The 14423-nt window shown below is 44.1% G+C and overlaps 2 protein-coding genes and 1 non-coding gene across 7 annotated transcripts in view; 1 reads left to right on the top strand and 2 right to left on the bottom strand.

Annotated features, from left to right (window-relative positions):
• The window catches only part of NDE1 (nudE neurodevelopment protein 1), a 51685-nt gene extending 46873 nt beyond the window's left edge, over positions 1 to 4812 (bottom strand). For all 3 annotated transcript variants that reach the window (XR_004045227.2, XR_009559207.1, XM_030884050.2), the window contains exon 1: positions 4741 to 4812. The gene's annotated coding sequence lies outside the window, so the exon portion shown is untranslated. The remainder of the gene's footprint in view (positions 1 to 4740) is intronic.
• A 3832-nt stretch (positions 4813 to 8644) lies between these two features.
• The window catches only part of MARF1 (meiosis regulator and mRNA stability factor 1), a 40461-nt gene continuing 34682 nt past the window's right edge, over positions 8645 to 14423 (top strand). For all 3 annotated transcript variants that reach the window (XM_030884039.3, XM_030884040.3, XM_060284421.1), the window contains exons 1-2: positions 8645 to 8769; positions 12446 to 12647. In XM_030884039.3, the coding sequence (XP_030739899.2) occupies positions 12504 to 12647 (144 nt within the window). In that variant the 5' untranslated portion in view covers positions 8645 to 8769; positions 12446 to 12503. The remainder of the gene's footprint in view (positions 8770 to 12445; positions 12648 to 14423) is intronic.
• Positions 12229 to 12355, bottom strand: LOC115867695 (small nucleolar RNA SNORA25). The gene has a single exon (XR_004045233.1). It is a non-coding gene; the product is annotated as a small nucleolar RNA SNORA25 (small nucleolar RNA).

The following is a 14423-nucleotide window of genomic DNA, read 5'->3' on the forward strand; positions in this document are numbered from 1 at the left end:
TCCAGTCATTCCTGATTTAAGGTTAGGAGAGATAATCAACTCCCTTTCTTGGTTGGACCAGTTAGGTCTGGATTTCTGCTACAAGAGAAGCCTAATTAACGTTTGGAGTGAAAGATCTTGTTTGCTGAAAGTACAAAGGATAGAGCACCTAGAGTGTAAATAACAGTAATTACCATGGTGACAGGTAAGGGTAAACCTAATTCTGGTAATCCTTGCTCAAGCCGCAAGCTTTAATGAGCCCAGAGCTCATCTAGTATGGGGTCACCAAACCAATGTCTATAGCGTTAAGAGACCAGAGCCCATGCAACTGTAACTGAGTGCTGTGTGGCCATTAATGATCATATTGAGGACAGTCTCAAATGCACGGTATGGGAGGAATTCTGTGTACAGGAGGGTGAGAAAGTGAGGAACTAGGAAAAATGAATGTACACTGACTTTTCCTGATGTTTGGAAACAGATCACGTCCAAGTTCAACGTAATGAGTCCCTGCCTACTTCTCTAAACATTTCCTACAGCCCTACCCCTCACTCGCTTACGCTGCAGCCACACTGCCTTCTTTCTGTTCCTTGAACACATCAAGCTTGCTCCCACTCAGGGTCTTTGAACTGGCTGTTTTCTCTGCCTGGAATGCTCTTCCCTCAGATCTCTGCTAGATTTCCTTCTTGCTGTTCAGATCACAGCTGAACTGTCTTCCCCAGAGAGACCTTATCTGAACATCCCACCAAATACCTCCTCCAGCCCTTCACTGTCATATTAACCCCTGCTTTGTTTTATTTCATCACTTTATGAGTTTTGTTTTTGTTTTATCTTCCCCCACTGGAATGTCAGTTTTGAGCACAGGGACCTTCACCATCTTACTTTTTTATTCCCAATTCCTTGAACAGTGCCTGGCATATAACAGGCTTTCAATAAATGCCTGTGGAAGGAACGAACACAGGGAAAGATAGAGACTAGCCACTCGCTGGAAGGGGATGTGAGGTTAAGGAAAAAAAGCAAGAGACCCTCTGCAGGCTAGTTTATAGTTTACTTCTGTAAATCCCTAAGATACTTAACAGGATGGGGAAAATCTTTCTCCCTCCGCACCTGAGTGGCATCTCATTAATGGGAAGGGGCTGGAGGACAGGGTGCCATGTTGGAAACTACCCCCTCCCCAGGTGTACATGATAAGGAGTATCTGATACAGTTACTGGAGTTTAATAACCTTCAACCTGCAATCTTACGACAGATGAGTTTTAGAAAAGGGCTCTTTATCACAGCCAGTGAGGCTTATAACTTAAGCCTCAGTAAAGAAATGAAATTGAGATGTTTTAGGAGGCGCTTCCACTGTGGCTCTAATTACAGCCCCTGCATTTTAAAAACACCCCTAGGGAAGAGAAAAACTATGCTAGAGGCTAAGAGGAAAGAAGTAACAGCTGAACCTCACTTTCTTATGAAACAGCATACTTAAAAACCTGACTTTTTTTTTGGCCATTTGAAAATGTCTCAGAAAGTTCTAATGTGCATTACTCCCTGCCACAGATAGCAGGTAAGACAACTGGCAAAGGTTCCCCTTTTCCAGCATTATTTACTAAATTTTATCATCACCTTCTAGTTGTGGTGTGTTAGGCATTTAATACATTATTTCCAAACAACTTGACCCTCTTTAAGCTGCTTAACTGTAAGGGGTAGGTAGGCAAGGCAATCACCTGGTTTCTTAGGAAGCTAAAGCAGAAACATTGTATGCCTTGGCCATCTGCATAGGTGCAACGGAGTGGCAAACCAGACCCAAGTGCAAGGGAGTCTTTGAATTCAAATTCCAGATCTCCCTGGGGTTGCCAATAGACTGGAGGTCAGTTTCACTCTTTGGTCCATGCAGTCTTTTGAAAGGCACTGTGTCAGGCAGGTGTTAATGCTTGGTCACAGCATACACAACTTTGTACCCACTCTCTTAAAAGTGGATACTGCATTCATTTATTGCATCCGAGCCACAGGGATATGTCTTCCTAACTTGCGTTCTCAATACACCATGATGCCGTCATGCCCCAGTAGCTCTGTGGACAAACCTGATGGGTACCTCAAATGTATGTGCTACAGCATGCAAAAACTGGGATCAAGTGGTCCAGTAAGTACTTATTTTCTATTTTGGATAACTTAGATCTATTACTCTTACAAAAGTGTTTCAGCAAGTTTTTGGGGGGCGGCTATTTTCCATGATCAAACCTAACAGGAAAGTCTGAAAACACACTTCAGACACACACCTTTGATTTCAAAACTCTAGAAAAAACAAAGCCTTTCTCAGCTCTCCTCTGAGTGAAGAAAGCCAGCACAGCTGGTCAGGAGCAACACACATATATAAACCATCAGGAATTAACGGCCCTTCTCCACCCCAACCCCAATCCCTCCCAATCAAAACACATGGAAGAGCAGAAGGGAAAGGGAGAAAAAGAAAGAAACTGCCAGAGACTGGCACATGCTCCCACGGCTTCTACGTTATGACGCAGGCTTTGCATTTTGCAGAAGTGACATTACTGGGGCAAAATCAGTCAAGAGTCAGCAGGTCTGACTTCTGTCTCGGTGCTTTCAAAGTCTTTAATGACCTACCTACCAGAATACCTCACTAGGCATGCAAGGACATATGCTCAAGGGTGTACACCATCATTGACTGAGGGGAAAACTGGAGGAACTTAACTGTTGACAGAGGACTGATCAGAAAATGGTGCAGTTAAGAAGTAAATATACTGGGCTTCCCTGGTGGCGCAGTAGTTGAGAGTCCGCCTGCCGATGCAGGGGACACGGATTCGTTCCCCGGTCTGGGAAGATCCCACACGCCCCGGAGCGGCTAGGCCCGTGAGCCATGGCCGCTGAACCTGTGCGTCCGGAGCCTGTGCTCCGCAACGGGAGAGGCCACAACAGTAAGAGGCCCGCGTACCACAAAAAAAAAAAAAAAAAAAAAAAAACAAGTAGTAAATGTACTGATATGGAAGAAAGTTTATGATATGTTAAGAAAGTGTCATTTTTGTTTGCAAATGTATCTCCCTCTGAGTATACAAATAGAAGAGTCTGTAAGGATATACCAGTATGGGGGTAAGGCAGACACTGAGATTCGAACATGTACCTGACGCTTCTCTAAGATATATACTGTTTTTTGCAGTAAGCACATATTGCTTTTGAAATTTTAAGAAGCTTAAACTTGGACGAAAGGAAAACAAATTATCCTGTCCAAGGATAATTTTTACTTTCTTGAACCAAGAGGCCAAGGAAGGAGCTTTTCCTACGGAGGCGTTCCCCTCCTCCATTCCTTTTCAAACATTTCCCAACACCTACTAAGTGCTGGGCACTGCTGAGCGCGGCAGACACAAAGCACCTGTGTCAGGATTAGGTACAAACATAGTACCAGTTGCAGGCACAAACTTTCCACATGCAGGCATGCTCGTGTTAGGGAATTATCTTGTGAGGAAGCAGAGTGTAATCTCTCTGGGCTCACACGTTCTAAAGCAAAAGAACACACTCTGGAAACAAAAATCACATCCTAACAGAATAAGCCAAGTTAAGAAACTATTAACCAAATGGGATGAAATATACCAATCAGAGGCCTCTGACACTTCAGGAGCATAGATCATCTACATTTTTAAGTTTCAAAAATGGTTAAATACCAACGCTGGGGTCAGATAACAAGGGGCTCTGGGAGTCGCTGGGATCCAATTACTCTTCAAAGTACCTTACCCATGTCCTAAAATGCCATCCTATCCTAGAATACATGAACAAAACTCGCACAGAAAATGAGAAATTTCTGTCCGGCGCGTGTTGCAAAGGTCGTTTCTTTAGAAAGGAAGTTAAAAGGGGCCTAAAGGTAGAGAGGGGCACAACATGATAAAACCCTGGACAAAGAAATCCGGGAAGGTCGAGCCCTCGGGAGACAGCGAACTTGAGATGACTGGAGAAGATAATGTAGCTTCCCCAAAAAGCAATATCAAGGTGATGGCGGGGTTTCCTATGACCTCAGAGGCAGGTGAGCCCAGCCACCGCATTCAAGCTGTAAAATAAGCGTTTTCATCCTTTATCCAATCCTTCCCCAAAGTGCTGTCAGGGGAAATCTGAACCGTCCTGCAACAGAGATCTGAGGAAAGCGGAGGGAGGAAGACCGTTCCAAACACGTTCCCAAAGGGAGGGAAGTGCCAAGGAGGAGGGAGGTTTTTGGAAAGAGGCCTGCACCGAGGGTGGAGGTGGGTGGGGACGTGGGCGGGAGGGGGGCTACGAGGAATGAGGGGCGGTGGGGGGCAGCAGAAGGCAATGACGAGGACTGAAGGGCAGAAAACTGAGCGAGAAGGGAGACCAGGGGAGTCGGGGTGGGAGGGAACAGGAGGGCAGAGCGGCCGGGCTGCGGGGACCCGGGACGTGGAGAGCAGAAGGACCGAGGAAGTCTAGGACGGAGGGGGAGGGCAGCGGGGTCGGAGAGGGGCGAGCGCAGAAAGAGAAAGAAAGCTGGCAAGGGTGAGGAACCAGGCGCGAGGGACTCGAGGGTGTGAAGACACAAAGTTAAGAAGGCAGGCTCCAGGGAAGCGCAATTTTCGAGCCCAGCACCCGGGAAGCGACGCGCAAGTGAGGGGCGCGCCAGGGCCCCTGCACGGCGGCGGCCCGGGGTCCCGAGAGCGTGGCGGGCGCCGGGGCGGGCAGAAGAGTTTCCCGGTGGCCGTGGCGGTGGCGGTGGCGCTGGCAGTCCCCAGGAAGTCCCCACCCCGGGGGCCGCAGCTCCGCACTTACCCGGCTCCGGCTGTGAAGAACCGCGACGGCGACGGCTGCGGCAGCGGCTGGGGGCGGTGCGCCCCGGGCCTCCAGCCCCCGCCCCCGCGCCCGCCCCCGCGCCCGCGCCCGCGGCCGGCGCCGCCCATTGGCTGCCGCGCTACGGGACCGCGTCTGCCTCGGCCAATCAGCGCCGAGCAGCGCCTTTTGGAAACTTTTTTCCCAGGGCCCGGGCGCGGCTTGGCCACGCGGCGGCCCTGGGCGGGCTGGCGGGAGGGACCCTGGGAGGCTCCCGCTGCTGGGCAGGGTTCTGGCCCGCCTTGGAGGCTAAAGGGTGCTCCCTGGACACCGGGGGGACGGGCTGGGATTTGCGGGCCACGCACTTCAAGAAAATATGACTCCCTCCCCTTGACACCGGTTGCATTTTCCTGTTCTTGGCTTTTCCCCAAAGCAGATAGGACAAAGATCTAGGTCCAGTGAGGATAAGCAATGCCCCAGGTCCTCCCCACAACTTTACAACCAAAATAAAATTTTCTCTTTTTTTTAAGACCTTTTGATGTGGACCATTTTTAACATCTTTATTGAATTTGTTATAATATTGCTTCTATGTTATGTTCGGTTTTTTGGCTGGGAGGCATGTGGGAATCTTAGCTCCCCCACCAGGGATGGAACCCCAACCCGGAACCCACACGTCCCCTGCATTGGAAGGCAAAGTCTTAACCACTGGACTGCCAGGGAAGTCCCACAACCAATATAACAATTTTCACATCATTATCTTCTTCAAAGGCAGCAAAACTCCTTTACAGGAGATTGTTTTCGAGCCCGGCTTTGAATCCTTGCTCTGTCCCTTAGTAGCTGTGTGATCTTGGGCAAGTTATTCTCTCTGTGACTTACTTTCCTCATCTATAAAATGGGGTTATGCAGAGACGAAATGAGTCAACTTGGCATTTGCAAAACGTTTAGGACAGTGCCTAAGCACATAGTTAAGTACAATCTATGTAGTGATCATGATTTTTCAATTGGTTATCTAGGTCAGGCATAATGCTAACTTCTTGATGTTCACCAACGAATATTTATTGAGCACTCACTTATATCAAAATAAATGTCAAACGAGACACCTGTCCTCAAAGGGCTTATAGTACTAAGAAAGGACACTAAATCAGCAAACAGAAACAGTGAAATAATGTCAGATGCTAATAAGTGCTATGACTAAAGCAAGGTCATATGATAGAAAGGGGCTGGGGAGGGGTCCCTGCAGATAGAATGTCAGGGAAAGCCACTCTACCAGGTGACAATGGAGCTGAGACCCAGATGATGAGAACCACAGGAAAGCACTTTTATGGTCCTCATTTTAAAGCTGAGAAAAGGGTGCAGGAAGTTAAATGCATTGCCCAAGGTTTTACAATTAATAACAAATCAGACTTCAAAGCTGGGTCTGTTTGACTCCTACACTGGTGTTCTTCAGCACAATGCTACAGGCAGAGATCTTAGCTGCTTTGAGGCCTCCAACCAGTCATAGAATCCCTCCTGCATCCCTGCCATGGTTAAGAATGACCTTTAATTCTACTTTGACTCCTTGCTACTTCCTGAAAGAAGCTCAGAGATGCAAAAGGGAACTACCACTTACATCAACGGGGTTAAGTATCAAAGTGTCTTTTAGGAAACTTCCATCCTGGCCCCAAATGCTAATAAATCATTTGCACCCCCTTGACACTTTCCAGAGCTTCACCATTCTGTGAGGTTTCTGGGCAGAGAATAATCACCCCAGTTTAAAGATTAGCTGAACCACAAGTTGATGAGCTATCAGTACTGACTACATGACATTAAATCATTTAAACCAGTTGATTTTCAATTTCCTTCATTTTTCCATTAAAAATAAAAGGGAGAAGATATTGAAATGATTATCATTAAACTCCTCTTCAGGAATAGGTGTTTAGGTAAATGGGTTTGTTATTGGATAAAACCTTAAAAAAATGAAAGGGAAATTTTGGTATACTTTAATTAAAACTTTTTTCTCTCTATTCAATGTTTTCCTTGTAGCTTTCAGATATTAATGAGCAGAAAGCTGGGTTTCTCTTGCTTAAATTCTACCATCATAATTTATTATTTCAAAACACTAAACTTTTCATTAGCCTTCCATTTAGTATGATTGATAACATTTTTATTTACTGCATTTACTTATTGACACCAGGCACAGCTCTGGACTTGAAAGAATGCCAAGCAATGTCAAACAAAATGTGTCTGATCTTTATTTTATTTTATTTTATCTTTATTATAAAAGATATTATCTTTATTATAAAAAGCAATTTTAAAATCCACTATTATTTTGTTTCCTTTTTATATTTTTAGTTAGTACTGTCTGTGTTCAGAGATACTCAACTAGAATGAAAAGGAGAGAAAAAAATCTCTAAAGAGAAGCATATTTTTTGGTACTGTGAAAAAAACAAAACGCTAGAAACAGGGTTGTTTTTCATCTGTTCTAATTCCCACTTGGAGAATACTACCACACACAGACACAATGAAGATTTACTCAGCAGTAATAAATACCTAAGCAGGCAGATGATGTGTGGACTTGTCATCTGCCTTCTGGAAATGGAATACAAGCACAAAGGGTTCTTCAGCTATGTGTTTGATCTTGCCCTCCACAATACCTGTCTACAAGGACGTCTACAGGGATGTATCAGCTTCCCCTGAAATCTCCCCCACTTAATGTGGATTGCCTAATAAAGTTGCCTCACAGTACAGACTTCAGGGGGAAAAAAGTTCTCTTTCGGCAATTTTTACTTGCTGATCCTTATGCAAAGTTAACCTGTTTCTTAGCAAACTTCAGAAATAATCTTTTACGTAGCATTCGGCTATTGCATCGTAAACTATGTCTAGATTTAAAATATATATGCTTTGTTTTTCTCCCAATTTGCAACAGGAAATAGTGAGCAGCTGGTAGTTTCAGAAATGTCCGTTGTGCCTACTTAAAAACAATTTTTCAAAAATTTCAAATATAAGTAAAGAATCTGAAGCAAAAAAACCCAAAACAAAACCCCCAAAAAACCAAAAAACCCCAAACATGGCAAATCTAGCCACCAACAACACAAGCTGTTATTGGCTTCACATGGCTTTTGCAACTATAAAGTCTCCTTTTTGCTCACCTAAGTGGGCACTGGAAAAGTTGTATTCATTTGCAACGAGCTTTGGACCAGGACTTAAAAAAATCACGTTTTCTTACTTAAGTCACGAGGACCTCTTAATTGCTGGTGACAAAATCCAGCCTAGTCTTGGCACAGGCTTTCTTTTTGCCAGCTGGATCACAACTTCTCGAGGCGCCCTGCCGGCCCGAAGGACCTCGCGGGCAGCCCAGTTGGCAGTTATTTTTTTCTCCACTCGCCGCTAGGTTGCACTAGATAAAGGATGCTGTAGCAAATATGCGTCATTTAATTTAAAAAAAAAAAAAAAAAGTAGGGTCATCACGTGACAAGAGTAAGAGAGAAAAAAAGCCAAAACGATCAGGTTTTTCATCAAAATCCCTTTTAAGTCGCCTTCCCTCAAAAGCCCGAAAGAGCTGAACGGTGACAAATCCCGGTTGGCAGATTTTTTCCCCGGGTTCCACCTCACAAGCACCCTAAATCTCCGCTTTCAGGTTCCTTCCCACGCCACAACGATAAGCCAGCGGCAAGCCTTTCTTAAACTGGGGGTTTTCGCCAAAAAAGCCGGGGTCGGTCCCCGGGAAGGTCCCTATTTAGGGGTTTATCGGGAGGGGACTGAGCCTGACGAGGCTGCAGGGCCGCGAGGCCCCGCCCCCCCCGGGGTTCCCAGCACGCCCCGCGCGGGGAGGACGCGGCGGCGGGGGAGGGGCGGAGGAAGGGGCGGAGGCAGGGAGGAGAGAAGGGCGTCGGTTTTGCGACAGGGGCGGTGCGGTACGGAAGCGGAAGTGGAGGGTGCGCTTGGCGGCGGCGGCGGGAGCTGCGGAGTCGGGAATCAAAACAAAGGGCCTGGGGGGGGTGGGGGGAAGGCGGTGGGGCCGGAATGTGAGCGGAGGTGGAGGCGGCGGCTGAGGTGAGTTTGCTGGCAGCGCTGGGAAGTAGTCCCCGACGCGTCCAGTGCTCTGGGGCCACCAGGCTGGAGAGGGGGAGAGCGTCCCCTCCTTTTGCCTGTTGCCGGCGGGGGTGGGGGAGGTTGGCTGGTATGAGGGGAAGGAATGGGACCCACCGGGCAAGCCCCCGCTACAGGTTCGAGTTGTCTCCCTTTCGGGTCAATTCACGACTGTCATTGCAGCGCCTCTGCTGCCCTTTGGGGGTGTTTGGCTCCCTGCCCACACTTGTCTCCTTTCTCCCTTTGGGGCCCTCCAGGTGTGGAGAGCAACCCTTCTTGTTGGAAGTTTAAGAGAGGAAGAGAACAGCTGGTGTTTTTGCAACCCTCCCGCCCCCCAGCGTTTTGCACCCTCCTCGGTCTATCAGCACTCCCTAGGGTGTAGCCTCTGGCTTGACTGAGCGTTGAGTTGTCTTAGGACTTGAACCACTCCCAATAATTGTACTGCGACACTGTGATACACCTTTTAGAGTTTCCCTGGCACCTTTCTGTTATTACTTAGAGCTTTCAAGTTACATCTTTTGCACTTTCTAACATCTCTGAGCATAAATATTCTGTTTTGCATACAGGGAAACTGAAACCTAAATGGGCTTCTGAGGCATTTATTGAACTTTGCATTCATTCAGCAGTTGTTGGTGGGTGCCAGACACTGTGCTAGGTGCAGGAGATACAATAATGAATAAGAAAACATGATCCATGTGTACTACCGTGGAGTTTATATTTACGTGGGGGAGACAGATAATAAAAAAGCAAGCAACTAAGATAATTTTAGGAAGAAGAACTGTGAAAAACAACAGAAATACCCAGGAATGGGATGCGGTGATGTGGGGTGTTGAGGACTAGATTGGGTGTTGAGAGAAGGCCACTGCTAAATTTTCTACTTTGTCTCATTTAATACAAACAACAACCTATGAAGGTGCTACTATTATCATCAGGCCCATTTTACAGATGGGATCTGAGGTTCAGAGAGGTTGCGCGTTGTCCAAAGCTGCACAGATAGGAAGCGGCAGAATTGGGGATTGATAGGAGGACAGTCTGATGTCACAGTCTGGGCTCTCAACCACTATCTGAATTGCTCAAAGACTGAGAGATAATGGCGGAAGTGAGACTTCCACTCAAATCAAACAGAACTTGCTTTGACTACCTGAATTACATCACGTCATTCCCAGGAATATTTAGGAAAATTTCCGGGTGCAGGCCACTAACAAGCTAATACGTTTATACTTTCTATTGCTCGTGTTGAGCGATACCAGAGGTACCTTGGTGTGATAGAAAGAGGTGGACAAGCCTGGTTCTTTTCCCTTTCTATTGTGTGATCTTGGGCAAGTTACATAATTTCATTTAACTTCTGTTTCTCCTCTGTAAAAATGTGGCTAATTTCTCCCTTGTCTTTCTCACAGATTTACTGTGGGAAAAAAGATGACATAAATGGATCGCAGTGTCTGGTTGTTTCCTTCATTGTATCCCTTGTGCCAAGCACAGGCTTACTACATAGTAGATACTAAGTAAATATTTGCTGAATGAGGAAATAAATAATGTTAAACAAAAAAGCTTTGTAAACTGTATTTTACTTGACACCTTAGCTCACTTTCAGGATTGGCCTTGAAGGGGCTTGAGAGAGCATGTTGAAGTTGTGTATGTCGTGAACATCACAAATTCTTAGGCTCTAGAGAGAAGATAGGGTATATGAGGTCTGTATTTAATAGGAAGAACAAGTACCATAATTTACTATCATTGTGGCAGTTAACTCCATCTCTGTCTCCAGATTAGCTCCAGTTTTTGTAGGTAAATAGCTGCTTTATTCATTCCCTCATTCAACAAATATTTCCTTAGTATATACTATGTAGGAGCCCCGTGCTTGGCACAAGCCATACAGCGGTGAAGACAAACAGATGGTGGCATCTTTTATCTGATTTTTTTCCCCCATAGTAATGCTTTGAGGTGGGCAGGGGAGAAATTAGGCACACTTGACTGAGGAAGAAACTGAAACTTAATAAAGTTTTGTAGCTTCTACATAAGGGCCAAATAGTAAATATTTTTGGCTCTGTAGGTATTTGATCTACAGTCTCTTGCAAATAATTAACTCTGCAGTTGTAGTGCAAACATAGCCATAGGACTTCAATAAGCTTGGCTGTGTCTCAAATACAACTAGTCGTAGACACCGAAATCTGAATTTCATGTAGCTTTGTCACAAAATATTGTTTTGATTTCTCCCAAGAATTAAAAAATGTGAAACACATTCTTAGTTCGCAGGCCATTTAAATACAAGCAGTGGGCCGGTTTTGGCTATAGTTTTAGGCAGTAGTTTGCCTACCCCTGCTTTTTGTGATTGGTTTTCCTATATTTTAGACATAGTGCTTATATAGTCATCTCTCCCCTCACTGGACTATGTAGATGTTAAAGTCTCTTGAAAAGAGCATCTTATCAGGGAGATAGCTAAAAGAAATTCTTCTCTATATGCCCAGAAATTTCTGAAAGATAAATTAATAACCTTAAAATGGCCATTGTCGGTAAGAGTAGGAGGTGGTTGGGGCATGGTGGTGAGGGCTTGGAAATGAGACTTCCTTGTCCTTACCACTGGCAGGCCGCCTGTGTGCCCAATGGCTACTACTGATTGGATCTGCTTTTATCGTATCATTTAAGACTTGTAGAGTGTTGTTGCTCTGGAGTAGATAAGAGCACATCTGGGACTTGAGATTTCTCTGTTAGATTTTTGGTGGTATAGCAGATTCCACTTTCATAATAAGTAAACTAAGAGGTTGGTTCGACTTGTTTTGTAGCTGAATCAAATTCAAAGTCCACAGAGGTCACTTAATTTGGACCTTCAATACTCATATCAAAGACACAGTGGGATAGGTTGCTCTGAAATCAATTTCACGATCTTACATAATTGGGAATGAGGACATGTGGTTGTTCTTTTACTCAAATTATATGCTGTCTTCTGTTAACTTTTTGAATCTCCCAAGTAGAGTGTTTAGTGAGGGATAGTCGAGAAGAATTAAGAAATATTATATAGAAAACATCTGCTGTGGGCTGGAGGAGCTTGGCTTCAGCCAAGTGAAGAGGAGAGGTTTCTCTCCTGGTTATGCAGGTGTCCAAGATGTGGCTACTTCTCTCAAGCATGGCTGAAAAGAAATAGGGCTCGTCCAGAGTTCATTTTTGTTTGAAGACCTATGAAACGTAAGGAATGGAAGATGATAGACTTTTTAAAACATCAGGTTGATGTAGTTAGGGTTCAAGCATAAATAGTCAACCAAGTTTACCAATTTTAGTAAGCTGTAATATGTTTTGATAGTGATTCTACTTGTGTTCCAAGATCTGACTTGTTGGGAGCCATTGCACCATAATTTTTTTTTCTTAACTTGGAAGACATTTACATTTATTTTTACTTTCCCACATCACTAATCCTGGATATGAGTGGCTAAATCTTGTATCTCCATCAGGAAAACATAGCACCACTGAGTGGCTGTTACATCCTATGGAAAACTCAGTCTTTGGTCACAGCATTAAGAGTTCCTGGATTTGGTCCCATCAGCCCTCTTTGCAATGACCTATACACCATAAATATAGTTGTAGTCTCAGATTTCAGTAATAAAATTTGTACTTATGCAAATAAATAATATTGAAATCTCATTCTTAACAGGGTGGAAGAATGAAAGAAAAGAAAGATGAAAGAATGTTGAACCACTTTGTATGGCTGTATGATGGAAGGAAACGGAACTGAGAACTCCTGCAGTAGAACACTTGGATGGCTTCAACAAGATAATGATGCTAAGCCATGGCTTTGGAAATTCTCTAATTGCTTTTCTCGTCCTGAGCAAACGTTGCCACTTAGTCCCCAAACGGTAACTATGTGCAAGACTAAGGACATGGCAAATTCTTAATGCAAATAGATGAGAGATCCATTTGGTCTGGGGCAGTCTCTCTCCCTGGAGTCTGTGCTAAATTTTCTCTTGCATCCTGCTTATATTACTCCTTGTAGCACATTATTGTAATTCCTGACTCAATGAAGGCACAATTTTTTAACTCCTGTACTTACACATTAAGCAACAATAGATGCTTTAAATATTTGATGTTAAAATTTTGGAAAGATTTGTTTCTCATTAACGTCACAGATTCCAAAGACAAAATCCACATTGTAGAGTAAGACCGGAGGAAAGTACAAAATAGATATTGTTTTATGGTAGCCTTCTGAGTTTTGTGTCTTAAAATCAAGGAAAGATTGATAGGATTTGTTGATAGTCTTTTTCTGTTCAAGATTTCTCTTGAATATTTAAATATGTCTAGAACTTTTTCTTTTGTCTTTTCGTAGTGATTTTGACGTTTTCTGATTTTATTTCCTTCATCGTTATCACTTTTTTTTTTGCTATTGTACTTGGGATTTAAATGAGACTTCACTATGAATTTATATAAGAGTATTGATAATGACTTTTTAAAAAAATCTATTCCCTGTCTTCTCCAGTTTTTCATTATATAGTTACCTTTGTCGCATGGCATCAGTAATTGGAGTTATTTCAGAAGTATTTTACCTCAGGGACAGTTTGCACTGAGGGCTGGCAGCTCAAGCAGGGTCCTGGGGTGGCAGATCTAGCCCTAACAGAGTCACAGGACACGGAATTGCACTGTCACCTTTACAGATCCAGAATCTCGATTTTGTCAGTGGTACCCAGAATTGAGTACGTTCAGGAAGACCACCTCACAGTAACCCTGCCCATAAGAGCCAGATCTATATAAATCATAATGCCAGTGAGTTAATTTCCAGCCTGAATTGTAATTACCAAGAGGGCAGAACACACTGCTTGTTGGCTGGTGAGACCATTGCTATTACCTCCCTTTTAGGAAAAGTAACTGAAAATCCAAGTTTCTCCCATATTAGTATACCCTCCCATAGCAGAAGGAGTGAAATCATAGCAGTCAGATGGACCTTTCTATGCTCTAAGGGATGAGCATGTCTCAATCACTATATCAGGGCATCCCCTTCATCTTAATAGTGCCTGCATTCAGCCAATAAATGTTGTTGATTTGTCGAATCCCCTTTCAGTGGCCAGGTACTCTGCTGAGTGCTTTATGTTTACTATTTCATTTTATCCTTCTAACAAATGTAGTAGGTACATTCTGTTGTTCCCAGTTGAAGGATGGTAAAATTGAAGCATAAAGAGGTTAGGTTAAGTCACTTACCCAAGGTCATAAAACTATTTAGTATCACATTCAAACCCAGGTCTCTGACACCAATGCAATGCTATAACCTTTATAAGCATACCAGCCTCATGTGTCTATGTTACAGGCATATGACAAACTATTTCTCTTTTATCTTTTCCCCAGATAGTTTTCTAATTACTCTAATTCTTTCCACTGGTTACAAAATAATTGTTGGCATTATGGCTTTAGGTCATGATACCCCAGGGTTTGCTAAATGTCATCAGCAACACGTTTAAGACCTATTCATGGATGGGCCACTTGGGCAGATGGCTGATCTCATCCATAGTGCTTGATACCTTCTCCCCTGGAGGACCTTACTAAAACCACCTAGCTCTGACTGCACAAACTATTAAGTATTTTCCTCAAGGCGCTTTGCTTGTAAGCCGTCTTTAGTGAATACTGTTATGACTGTGTTGTTTTTC

This window comes from Globicephala melas, chromosome 15 (assembly GCF_963455315.2).
Source record: "Globicephala melas chromosome 15, mGloMel1.2, whole genome shotgun sequence".
Lineage (NCBI taxonomy): Eukaryota > Metazoa > Chordata > Mammalia > Artiodactyla > Delphinidae > Globicephala > Globicephala melas.